The 13,427-nt window shown below is 41.6% G+C and overlaps 1 protein-coding gene across 2 annotated transcripts in view; it reads left to right on the forward strand.

Moving 5' to 3' along the window:
• Positions 1-13,427, forward strand: part of KCNQ5 (potassium voltage-gated channel subfamily Q member 5) — a 496,856-nt gene that overhangs the window by 478,329 nt on the left and 5,100 nt on the right. For both annotated transcript variants that reach the window (XM_073905221.1, XM_025890338.2), the window contains 2 exons: positions 10,716-10,847; positions 12,668-12,794. In XM_073905221.1, coding sequence (XP_073761322.1) covers positions 10,716-10,847; positions 12,668-12,794 — 259 coding nt within the window. The remainder of the gene's footprint in view (positions 1-10,715; positions 10,848-12,667; positions 12,795-13,427) is intronic.

Genomic DNA, 13,427 nt, shown 5'->3' on the forward strand with positions numbered 1-13,427 from the left:
AAGAGGTCAGGAAGGTAAAGTGTGAGAAGGTCTTTTGGCATTGGCAACCAGGGGGTTGTCAGTGACTTTGGAGAAAAATTCAATAGAGGCAAAAGGGTTTGAAGCCAGATGGTAAACAGAACATTCTTCTAAATTATCAGAATCTTTCACTCTAATAAGAACATAGATAAAATGTCAAGAATGTCTTTGCAACTAGCAAAGGCTCATCAACTCTTCTAAAATCGCTCAGATCTGATCAGCAAAAAGAAGAACCATGATGACTTGTCAGAGTTTCTCAGGCGGGTATGCAAATCAGCCCTTGCTGTAACCCTGCTTTGGGCGACAAGGATTTCCAGTTTTCTCGCCCTTGTGTTCTTCCTATTCTGAAGGGTACGTGCAGGACCATTGCCCGGACGGTCTCCTAAAATGCATTCTCAACTCCGAATCCTTCTTAAATCTCGCTCCATACTTGAGACAAGAATACTCCACAAATAGAGAAGCAGAGGCACATGTTTGCCGTTGTGGGTTTTTGTTAAACCTACAAGCTGTTTAATCATCACCCGTTCTTAATTTTGCTGATAGCGTCTTTGCTATTTTAGCAGAGGTGATGAGTCTTTGTTTGCAAGTCTCTGTTAAGACATTCTTGACAGCCAAGTCTATGGCATGTTACAGTAAAGGACATTGCTAGAAGAACATTTTATGGATCATTTAACACATATTTTTAAAATCAGCTAATATATTCCCTGGAATATCCTTTTTTGCTTGTTTCTGTTTTGAAGATAATTGCTTGTGGCCACATTTTGCTCTGAGGCTGTATTAAACTAGTGTTTTCACGGAAGACACACTTACTTTGCAGCATCTAATTTCTAACCTTTTATTTGGTTGTAATTTAAACTGAAACTCCTATTCATTGGTATGACTAAAAATATTCAAGAACAATCAGTGGGTATGGGCACTTTATTTATTTACTTCTTCATTTCATACTTTAAAGCTTATGCAGAATTTTATACTTCTAGAAAAACAAAATCCCCAAATTTAGTTACTGGATCAATGCTCACAAAATCCTAAGAGGAGAGTTAACCATTTGCAGACTTGCTTGAATCCAGAAGTTCTTGCTTGGGTTCTACTATTCTTATCCCCTTAAAAAAAAAAAAAAGTGTAGAAGAGCTTACCAAATCCTGAATATAAAACAAAATAATGACATTTATTAGAAGAACAACATCCATGTGCCAACAGTTGTGGCCAGAGAACTGGTCCTGTTCCCTAAGTCAGCCAGGTGGGAACTTACTACCATAAGGCATCTAACGGACTGCGTACAAGGGGTGCTAATTTACACATCTCCAGCAAGAACTGAAAGGCAGAAAATGAGATTGGTCAGTGCATCCAGGAACTCCTGGGTCTCCTTAGTCACTGGCTAGTAGCCCAATGTAAGATGTAAGAAAAGCAAAGGAGTCTTGGATGTATAATTCTGTAACTAGTTTTGAAGGGTTTTCAGAGTCTAAATACTGTACAAACAAATGAAAATCTGCATTACTGAGTCCTGTTTATGTATTAACAGAGAAGTAACATTAATAAATCATCCAAACAAGTAACACATATGCCTTTAATGGTGACCCCAAATATCAAGTTCCACAGTCCTAGTTGTCTGACAAGTTTGCTCCATGATCAGCACCATCCCCTGACCAATCTCTGAAAAAGGCAAAAGAGGGCTGCCTTGGGGAAGTTTTGGTAATCCAAAGGCCCTGGATCACTTCAAGAATGAGCCCGAGGGCTCTTGCTTTTAAGGCAGATAGATGTTGTGTTTCTTGCAGAGAGTCAGAAGTCAGGGGGTAGAATTATTCATCCTGGGAAGGAGGGTCTTATGGAACACATGTCAGTAGAGTAAATCAACCCAACTGGACAACGTAAGGTAGGAAAAGGGGTCAGAGGGAGAAACACACATCCACACCAAAAACACGATCGGGGAACATAAGGGACCATTTCTGCAGCCTGGACAAATTTGGTGATATAATCCCCAGAGGTGGGGGTGCAGAGGGTAAAGAACTGTCCTCTCCAGAAATTGTTTCCTATCACTCATACCAATCTGGGTTAAACGCTTCTCTTCCACACTCCCACTGGCCTGAGCTTCCCACCCTTTCCACTCACACACCGTCTGCCCTACCAGACGGGAAGGGCTCAAGCAACGGGTTTATTTCTTCATGGCCGGATCCCTGGCATCAGGCACAGAGCCTGGCATGTGGTGGGCACTCAAAAACGTCTGATAGGTGAGCGAAAGAATCCAGGAGCGAGTTCTTGAGTCCCACGCGTCAGACTCGTCTGTGGCATCGCTTAGGGAAGCGGCCACACGGAGCTCGTCTAAAGAGCAAAGGAGGCTCTTGGGTCCTGTCGGAGCTCCTGGCCCCAGTGACTGCTGCCTTCCACATGGACTGGAGAGAGGAAGAAACGGGAGACAAGTAATCACTAAAGGCTCCTTCACCTCTGCCCGCTCCCTTTCAGCGGACTAAGTGCTCCCCAGCGCCTAGCACAGAACCCAGCACAACAGCCTGGTAGGCAGGCACTCGATGAATACTTCCTGAAAGAAAATGAATCCGTCACCCCACACTCCCTTTCCCTTCCGAGGAAGTCCTTTAAAAAACAAACGAAACTTACTAACTCCTCCTTGCATGAAACTTCCAAGTCACTCAGGGAAGGGGGTCGGGAAACACTCAGGTTCGGATTGGAGGCCTGCCACCAAAGCACACTGACACTCTGCCTTGTGGGTATGACATGGGTGACAAAGAAGACTTAGCACAACCCACCATCACTTCTTTGCATGGCGGCGGGGAGCTTGGAGATCATTCTGGCCCCTCTCCCTTCCCACCTCCGTTTCAGGAGCTCTCAACCAGGGCTACTCCATGGAATGACCTGAAGCGTTTAACAAAATCTCGGGGACCACACCCCGGATCAGCGAAGACGGCCGGGGGACCGAGGCATCGGCATCTTGTGCGGTTCCCGGGAGCAGCCAAGCTTAGGAAGTACGGCTGTCCCAGCCAGTCAAGCTGCCTCTGCAGTTCACGGTCGGCGGAGCCCTGTCCGCCCGGCCCGCGCTTTGGCTGCGGGCCGGGCTCGTCCATCTGTTCGGTGGCGGCCGCAGTCGCTGCCGCCCGTCTTCTAATCGTTCTTATCTCTGCATATTCATATGCAATGTCGTTACCCGGATTTAGACGGCTGGAACAAGACTTTTGCAAGATTTTATAACTCATGGCAGCACAACAAATGCACCTACATTTCCTTATAAGTGCACATGTGTTTGTGTGTATATATAGATATATTCTACCCGGAGTTTAACTTTGCTTTAGTTATTTCTTCGTGCTCAGAAAATTCTATGAGCAGACTTCCTTCGGTTTCAACAGGAGGTGCCAGTTGATTAGGTTTGTGGATGAATCTTTTCCCCCCTCTAGTGGTACTGCGGGGCATGTCAGCTTCGTGCAAGAGGTTTCTTCTCTTAGACTCCCAGCTAGCCTCTTGGTTCTCCACAGCCATCAGAGGAAGCGAACTTTAAGAGTTTTTGCTCTTCGCTGCTGTCTTGGTTCCGGTGGTGCAGTTGACGCTCATGGAAAAAAGAAGCCAGTGAGAGCGGAACTTACTCCTCAGCCTTTTTTTGGTCCTCCAAAGGACCACCCAACGACACCAGTAAGAACAGGCCATTCACTTGGCAGCTTTATTGAGAACCTGTGTGCCAAACACATGTGAGTGAAAATTATTTTTTGAGCTTGTAGTATATCAAAGTATCTTTTTTGTTGTTGTTATTTTGTGTTAAAATAAAAGATCTGGGGGTCGCCTGGGTGGCTCAGACGGTTAAGCGTCTGCTTTCTGCTTGGGTCATGATCCCAGGGTCCTGGGATCTACCGCGGAGTCGGGCTCCCTGCTGAGCAGGGAGCCTGCTTCTCCCTCTCTCTCTGCCTGCTGCTTCCCCTGCTTGTGCTCTCTCTCTCTCTGTCAAAAATAAATAAAATCTTCATAAATATATATATATATAAGATCTGGACGCCTGGGTAGCTCAGTCTCAGTTAAGCATCTGCCTTCCGCCCAGGTCATGATCTCAGGGTCCTGGGATGGATCTGGGTGTTCGGCTCCCTCCCCAGGGGGGGAGTTGGCTTCTCCCTCTCCCTTGCCCCTCCCCCCAACTCGTGCTCATGCTCGCTCATCAACTTATTATTTATTTATTTAAATAAATAAATAAAATCTTAAAAATATATATATATAAGATCTCACTATTAAGAAAACAGTACAATATTGTGATTAAGAGCTCAACACTAGAGCCAAACTGGTTCAAGTCCCAATCCCACATTTACTAACTGTCTAACCTCAGGCTAGGTATTTAACCTCTGTATGCCTCAGTTTCCTTATCTACAACATGGAGATGACAGTACTACCCCTCTCGTAGGGTGGTACTATACAGTACTACTTGGCATTATCATCTTGTTAACTGTTTCTTTTTTTGTTAAGTCTTTTTTAAATTTATTTATTTATTTATTTTAGAAAGAAAGTGAGAGTGGGGGAGGGGCAGAGGGAGAGGGAGAGGAATCTCAAGCAGACTCCCTGCTGAGCGCAGAGCCCCATGACATGGGGCTTCATCTCAAGACCCTGAGATCATCATGACCTGAGCCAAAACCAAAGAGTTGGATGCTTAACCAACTGAGCCATTCAGGCGCCCCAATTGTTAAATGTTTCTTGAAGGTCCTAATTTTACTCTAAAGTGACTTGCTTAAACACTCCTTCCTACCAGGCAATATATAGATCATATTAAACTTATTTAGAAGTATGTAGAAGGCCACAAAAGGCTTTTGCTTCTTTTCCCCAAGCCAGTTCATGAGCCGTTGTTTATTCCTGGCCTGAAGGCATTTCCTCATCACTCTTATCTAGACCATGGGGTAGCAAACTATAGCGGGGGGGGGGGGGGCAAATCCAACCCAATACTTGTTTTTGTAAATAGTTTTATTAGAACACACCTATACTTACTTGTTTATGTAGAGTCTGTGGTGGCTCTCATGCTACAATGCAAAGTTGAATGGTTTCAACAGAAACCAGACAACCCATAAAGCATAAAATACTTACTATCTGGCCCTTTACAGAAAAAACTTTCTGCGTCTTGTCTACACTTTGAATAGTTCTAGATTTATGCTCTGTGAAATGAAGAACTCCAACCTATTCTAAGGCACTCTTTTAAGAAGACCTCTACAAGAGCCTGCCTTGCCACAAAAGAACATAAACAACTTGGAGCAACTGGAGAGTAACTAATCCCCATTCAATTCTTCAGCAGGCATTTATTGAACCTCTAATACTTGCCCAAGATTGTGCACGATGCTAGGGTAAAAACCATAGCCCTGGACATTGCTAAAGTCCAGGGTGAGGTACAGTGCCTCAAATTTACCTATATGACAGTGCACTTGAGGGCACAAAGCAAGACCATCTACCCCTGTGAAGGTGATCAGGAAGATTTCCTAGAGAAGTCAGTGCTTGGCTTGAATACAGAACCGCTAGCATTTTAGGTAGAGTGTGAAGACAGAATCCTGAGAAATGAGCACTTTGGTGACAAAAAAAAAAATCCAGGAGGGCTGGAGTGCAGGCTGCATGCAGAGGAATGAATAGAGATGAGCATCTGGAAGGAGACGGTGGGAAGTCCCCACCCATTACCCTCTCCCCTCAGGTTGCCCACCCAGGCTCCTTGGTAGCGCTTCTAGACAAACCTCTCATGTTCATTAAACTCTGCACCAAGTGTTGGATTATCAAGGGGAGAGGACATAGCCCTGCATTCAAGGACCTCATACAGTCTGGAGAAGGAGGCGGATATATAAGCAAATAATTACAGTGTGGTATGCTAAGTACTAAAATAGAGGTTGATATGCAAGTGACTAACTACTTTGGAAGAATCACAGAAATTTCCATAAAAGAAGTGACTTTAGAGCTGAGTCTTGCAGATATCATAGGATTTCGGGAAGAGGAAATAGCATATGCAAATAATTGAAGTACATGATTTACTGAATGGTGTTTTGTGGACCTGCAAATACTTTGTTGTTGTTGTTGTTGTTGCTGGAACCTCAAGTTCCAAACACAGAGTGGAAAGGGAGAGATGAGAGAGGTAGAGGCCAGTCCATAAACAGCCCTATACAATATACTAAGGAATTTGATGTTTACTTGAGGGGCTGTGGAAAACCAATGAAGGATCTTAGGAAGGGGGGCAATGTGGTCTCACTTTCACTTTGGAAGATTAATTCTTTCAAAGGCTATAGTGTTGCAAATAGAAAGGAGGGGACAGCTTTGAGCGCTATTAGTACATGCTTGGTCTGTCCTTGGCAAAGGCAAAATGACTGTCGTCATCCTTTATGTAAATTACTGGTTTCTAAAAATACTTTTGTTATTAAACATTCCCTCCACATTTATAAAACATATTGCTCGATTTAGAATTTTCTTATCTCACCTCAGACCTCTTCAATGTTTCCATTTTCAACCTACAACAAAGACAGTTAAGACAAATCTATTTGTTGTCCGGGGGTGCCTGGCTGGCTCAGTCAGTGGAGCCTGCCACTCCTGATCTTGGGGTTGTGGGTGCAAGCCCCATGTTGAGTGTAGAGGTTACTTAAAAAACTAAAATAAAATAAAATATTTTTTTAAAAAAGAAAACATATTTCTTGTCCATCTTAGAAAACTTAATCCTTAATAAGAAAAATGGTTTTTTTACACTCAGTAATGTCCTGCTAAATGCTTAGCAACCAGCAGTCCTCAATGGGAAACTGATGGTCTTCTGTGGTGTTTGGGTATGGCCACATGAGGACAGGTATGCAAAGCTGAGTCAATATTAAAGTTCTTAATAGGCTTATCATTGATTCCTACGCATTATATCACTCCGTGGGGGTATTGCTTTCCCTCCATTGCTTTACCTACAGACTTTCCTACTTTCATGGTAGGAAATCAGTTAAAAATTGGATTAATAATACCATTTTAGGGCTCCTGGATGGCTCAGTTGGTTAAGCAACTGCCTTCGGCTCAGATCATGATCCTGGAGTCCCAGGATCGAGTCCCACATCGGGCTTCCTGCTCAGCAGGGAGTCTGCTTCTCCCTCTGACCCTCTTCCCTCTCGTGCTCTCTATCTCTCATTCTCTCTCTCTCAAATAAATAAATAAAATCTTTAAAATAATAATAATAATAATACCATTCTAGTTATTTGAAAAAGAGGAGTATATGCAGGAGCCAGCTTGTACTGACTCTCAGGAGCTGAATGTAACTTACATTTTTGGGAATTTTGCTGCTTGTTAAATACAGCCATTATTAAAAATTAAATTGTATAAACTCACAATAAAATGAGTTATATTAAAAACAAAGGCAATACATATTCAACGCTCACTACTTCCTAATCACTGTACTACATATTACTCTCTATGTCCTCGAGTTATACACATCTATTGTATCTGTATGGTATACTATCTAATGATATAATATTGCACATCTCTTCCCAACTTCTTGCTCAGTGATGTCAGATTGATAGCTTGAAATATGAAATATAGTAGGAGTATTTGTACCATGGAAATTGGCAAACAGTACAAATCAAAATTATAAATATTGATCAAAATTATAAAAAATGGATTTTCCTTTAATTTGGCTAGTTCATAAATGGTAAACTATGCAAATAAAATGAAATTATCTATGGTCTGCTTAAAATATGACTGAGTATGGACCAGAGTATAATACTGTCTATTGAACGCCTTCAAATTGTTTTTCTGTTAAAGTACTGGTGAAAGGAAAAAGAGAAAAGCAACATGCAACTCTTGAGACAAATTACCATAGAGAATTCACACAACTCCCTGCAAGAAACAAGGGCAGGCCCCCATGAGGACAAAACAGGTCATTCAGTTTGGAGGTATGTGGGTCCACCGCTGGGCAGCCACGCCACAGACCACAAATGCCTGAGCTACAGCCCATGGGAATACACTAACTCATGCCAAAGCTCGTCTCTCTGCGTGTAGCGTGTTTTCTACCACCATAGCCAAGGAAGAAAAAAAACTGCCAAAGATCCCAGCCAATCTTTTCAACATCTGAAGAATTGATGCCATGGGAAACCAGGAGGTGATGTGAGAGTGAGAACCAGACAGATCTGGGTGGGATCCTGGCTTTGCGTCGCACTGGTTGCTTGTGTGGGGGCAAGTCACATAGGTTCTTTGAATCTCAGTTTCCCCAGATTTGAAAGGGAAATAAGACTGTCTTAAGTGCTATTGAAGATAAGACATCTAAAGTACTTCACTTTTAGAGGCGTTTGGGTGGCTCAGTCAGTTAAGCATCTGCCTTCGGCTCGGGGCATGGTCCCAGGGTCCTGGGATCAAGCTGCATCAGGCTCCTTGCTCAGTGGAGTCTGCTTCTCCCTCTGCCCCTCCACCTACTCATGCTGTCTCTCTTGCTCTCTCTCTCTCTCAAATAAATAAATAAAAATCTTTAAAACAAAAAAAGAAGGTACTTCACATAACAAATGGTAATATTATTGAAAACACAAACAACGATTAAAAACCACCTAGGGAAGTACAAAGATGATTTTTTTCCTTTTTCCCCCCACCCACCCAGGCACCATTAGCTACTGTGAAGGTAAGTAAAGAGGGCTTAGGCTGTTGGATTAGCTTTTCTTCTGGTTTTATTAATATTACCTAGATGAACGGATCTTTTCTTTTTCTCTTTCCTGCCTTCTCTTATTCAACAAATGTTTCTTTCCACTGTGTATCAGGAAGTGTGCTCAGCTCTGAGTACACAGTGTTGAAGAAGAATGGTGATAGTAACGGGGTAGAAGTAGCAGTAGTAACAAGAGCTAACATTTATTAAGCAACACCTGTTGAATAAAAGAGGCCCACTCTGCTTTCATGTAGCTGACAATTTAGTGTGGGGAAACAGATATTTAAAAAATAATTACTGGGGTGCCTGGGTGGCTCAGACTTTCAAGCGTCTGCCTTCGGCTCAGGTCATGATCCCGGGGTCCTGGGATCGAGCCCCACATCGGGCTCTCTGCTCAACGGGAAGTCTGCTTCTCCCTCTCCCTCTGCCTGCCGCTCCCCCTGCTTATACTCTTTCTCTCTCTAATAAAAAGAAATAAAGAATCTTTAAAAAATAATAATAATAATTACTCGGGGCCAAAAATTTCACAGGGTAGCTATTTCACTAGTTTTCGCAGTTTTTTTTTTTTTTTAATATAGGAGACTGAGCCCTAAACAAATTTGATAAACAAATTTGGAACTAAAGCTAAATACTAAGAGGTTAAAATAAAACAGATTTCCTCTACTTTCCTCTGAATAAAGCTTCAGTGTTTCTGCAAACAAAAACAAACAATAAAACAGACCAAAAAAATTTATCCTGAATAAAGAAGAGATTGGTGGAGAAAATATGGTAGAGAGAGGAAGTAAGAATGTTATAGATAAATGATTCCAAAATAATTAGGATACAGTTAATTTGAAGTTAACAATACAATCACAAGATAGAGTTTGGGGCTTCTTAACCAATAAGACAATTTGGATTCCTTGCAATCATCTATCAGGATAGGTAGTGAGTATTTTCTACATTTATACCTAATCTTCCCATTTTCCACCAAGGAAAACCAAATTGTGGTTTGCAGAACCTAATTGACTGATTCCCAGCCTGGGATCCATGAGTATGATAACAGGGATCTATGAGCCATTTAATAGTTGAAAAAACACTGGCAGGCTTAACATTTACCTGCACTAAGACTGCACAGACTCATTAAAATGTTATGCTTCTTTGCTTTCTTCAGGAATAATATCGTTATTACAGTAACTGTTTATCTTAGGCAACTTAGCTATTTATGGCATCATGGGATTTATTGATGAAATACTCTTTTAAAACATGAGGTCCAGGGTGCCTGGGTGGTTCAGTCGGTTAAGCATCTGCCTTTGGCTCAGGTCATGATCCCAGGGTCCTAGAATGGAGCTCTGGGCATCAGGTATCAGGGCTCCCTGCTCTGCTTCTCCCTCTCCCTCAGCCCCTCCCCCCTGCTTATGCTCAAGCTCGACCTCTCTCGCTCTCTCTTTCTCTCAAATAAATAAAATCTCAAAAAAAAAAAAAAAGCATGAGGTCCATGTCAGGGGAAGCATTGTAATAAAAGAGATCTCTGGTTCTGAAATCTTAGATATCCAAGCCTAGTGGATGAGTGTGTTACATTTGAAACAAAAGGAACATGGCTACCTAATCGAGCAGTATCCTGCAGAAGTAACTTATGAAACAGAATTTTCAAAAATTTCTATACAAACGTACATTTCTCTAGAGAGACTAAGAGTTTTGCAGACACATTTGCATCTGAAATTGCATAGTTACATAAAAGACCGTTTTAACAATTTTTATATTTTTTAAGGGATGCAGTCACTAGGTGTTATTTCTTAAACTTCCGAGGGTCACATCGAAAAGGCAGAACTGCATTTTGATTTTGATTTTAATTCAGGGTTTCAGTGAACAGTAAAAAGATATAACACTTAGTATTAAGTCTCTTTTATGTGTTTTTCAACTCTCAGTGTGTGCCTCCCATGAGATGTTCTTAAATTGCCCACTATAATCGTGGGCTTTTATGTTGCATTTCTGGAGGAACCTAAAATAATTTGATGTATGACTTCTTTTTTCCCCCAGAGTTCTCATATTTACTAGCAAGCTATTTGGGTAACTTCTTTTAGCAAAGTTATGGAGATTAATATGGAATATGTTGCTCTTACAGGATTATGAAATTTCATGTTGCAAAACGGAAGTTTAAGGAAACATTACGCCCATATGATGTAAAAGATGTCATTGAACAGTATTCTGCTGGTCATCTAGACATGTTGTGTAGAATTAAAAGTCTCCAAACACGGTAAGCAATAAAAATGTGATTTGTTGTGAAGGGATAGGCATAAAAACTATCTGAGAGTAACTTCTCTGTTGTAGAGAAAACTCGGGGCTCTCATAGCTCTAATTCATTTTTCATGGATAACTGGACTTTGCTTCTAGTGTAGATTTTTATTTAAGGATATAAATCAGGCATCAAAAGCCTCCATCTACAGCATGAAGTATCTCAGTTTCCCCATCTGTAAAAATGGGGATAATGTCAGTGTTTGCTTCATAGGGTTGTCACCAGGACTGAATGAGTTACTACCTGCTAACCGGGTGCCCTGTAACTGTTAATGGTTGTCACTGATGTCACTGGAAGGATTGCTGCGGCTGTTGTTCTGTTATTCTCCAAATCCCGACTGTCCTTCAAAAAGAAGCCGTCTTTCTCCCTCGTTAAACTTTTCCCGACCGTTGGGCCCACAAAAACAGACCCTTCCCTTCTCTGACCTCCTATAGCACTGAGAGCTACCACAGAGCACAGAGACACTCATAATCTTGGTATCACTGTGCCCGAGAATTGGATTCAAAAACGAGTGGTTGGCTCTTGTGTTGTGCCCTGGGTGCAAGTTTACTCCCCCCTGTTCGTGACTCAGGCTGGGCCTTTGCCTTCCTTAGCATCCTGTACCGTGCCAGATACACACTGTCTCCCTGGTGAGCATCTTAAGAAATGAGTTCGATATGTTACTGCAGCCACGTTTGATTGTGTTATCTTGAAGCCAGAATGCTCAGTCATCTCAGTTTTTTAAGAGTCTTGCTTCGTTCTCAGGCACAAATTACCAGTGTTTGTGTTTGAAGAGTTTTTTAAAACACAAGGAGAGAGTCATAAACATTTGTTTATATGCCCACAGCACACTTAGCCCAGCGGGAGGCATATACTGGGCCCTTAGTAAACCACCTGGTGATCAATTCTAGAAATCACAGTTTGTTCGTTCGTTCATTCGTTGGTTCATTTATCCAGCAGACAATTATTGAGCGCTTAATGTGTGCCAGGCACTATGGACATTCAGAGATTAATAAAATAATGACTTAGTCCTTGTGGAGTTTGCAGTATAACATATTAGATGTCATGACAGGAGGTAGGCGCTGCCTGTAAACTGGAACGTTGAGTCCGTACCCCTGATAATTCAGCTCCAACACACGCACAAAAGAAAGTCATTCCCATTTCAGTGGATCAAGTCTCCTTGGAAATGGTTGTAACTCATCCTGTGGTCATGTTACAATCTCTGCCCACGTGGCCATGGTCTTCCAAGTCCTTTAATAGAACTATTATAAAACAAGGGTTTGTATAAAGTTGAACTGCTACAGAAGTTGTAGAACTAATTTTAAGTTTCCAGCTCATGGGGTGTCTATTCTCCAACTAGAATTCCAAAAAGCGGAGTCGGATCACTTTCTGTCTGCTTAGCTCCCGCATATCAGTTGTATAGTAAATGTTCACTGAAGAATCTGTTCTATTAACATGAAATAATCATAATTATGATTTTGTCATATTTTCAGCAGTTAAATTCAGGAAATGGCTGTTTGAAGATGGAAACAGACAAATTACTTTGTAGTTTAGGACAATTCCACCTCCAGAAGATTGCTCATAAGTGACTTCGTCATGGACCAGAATAATGAGAAATTAATCTCATGTGTAATTCTCATGTTAAGAAAATAAGCACATCAACTGGAACATGTTCATTCTTACATCATTTTACATGAATTAAAGATAATTGTCTTTCATTTTTCTTTTCAAAACACTTCATTCTGTTCTGGGGCAATCTCCGTCTTCAGCATTTATAATCAGATCTCCTCTTTCTCTGATAGTGTTGACCAAATTCTTGGAAAAGGGCAAATCACATCGGATAAGAAGAGCCGAGAGAAAATAACAGCAGAACACGAGACCCCCGATGACCTCAGTATGCTCGGCCGGGTGGTCAAGGTGGAGAAGCAGGTACGATCCAACTGTAGTGGCTAACTTTTCCATCTGAATTTTTTTAATCAGAAATGTAGGTCATTTGATGTATTTTAGTGACTAATAAATTTTTTAGGATTTTATTTATTTGAGAGAGAGAGAGAGAGGGACAGAGAGAGAAGCAGACTCCCCGCTGAGCAGGGAGCCTGATGTGGAACTTGATCCGGGGACCCTGGGATCATGACCTGAGCTGAAGGCAGACACTTAACCGACTGAGCCACCCAGGCTTCCCAGTGATTAATATATTTTAAAGGAAGAAAATCAAGAGTGAATGAAACTACATTTTTTGTACATAGACAGTGTTCTCTAAAACACTTGGATTTCCATATAAGGAATAAACAATTTCATCTCATCTATGAATACTTGAACTAGAAGCAACTATAGATTTTCCACAGTAAAATAACAGAGATCTATTTTTCCTATGTGTTTTGGTGATTGTCACTGTCTCTCTTTTTCACTCTTTTTTAAAAAACAAAACAAAACCTCAGTTGTTAACCCTGAAGCTGTATCTTCTCATACAAAGATAATTGTCCAAACCAAGAAACAGAGTCTTAACTATAGAGAACACCCTGATGGTTACCAGAGGGGAGGTTGGGGGGGGGGGGGTGTTAA

Source organism: Callorhinus ursinus, unplaced genomic scaffold, assembly GCF_003265705.2.
Source record: "Callorhinus ursinus isolate GAN/ISIS: 27379988/994484 unplaced genomic scaffold, GSC_fseal_2.0 scaffold22, whole genome shotgun sequence".
Taxonomy (NCBI): domain Eukaryota; kingdom Metazoa; phylum Chordata; class Mammalia; order Carnivora; family Otariidae; genus Callorhinus; species Callorhinus ursinus.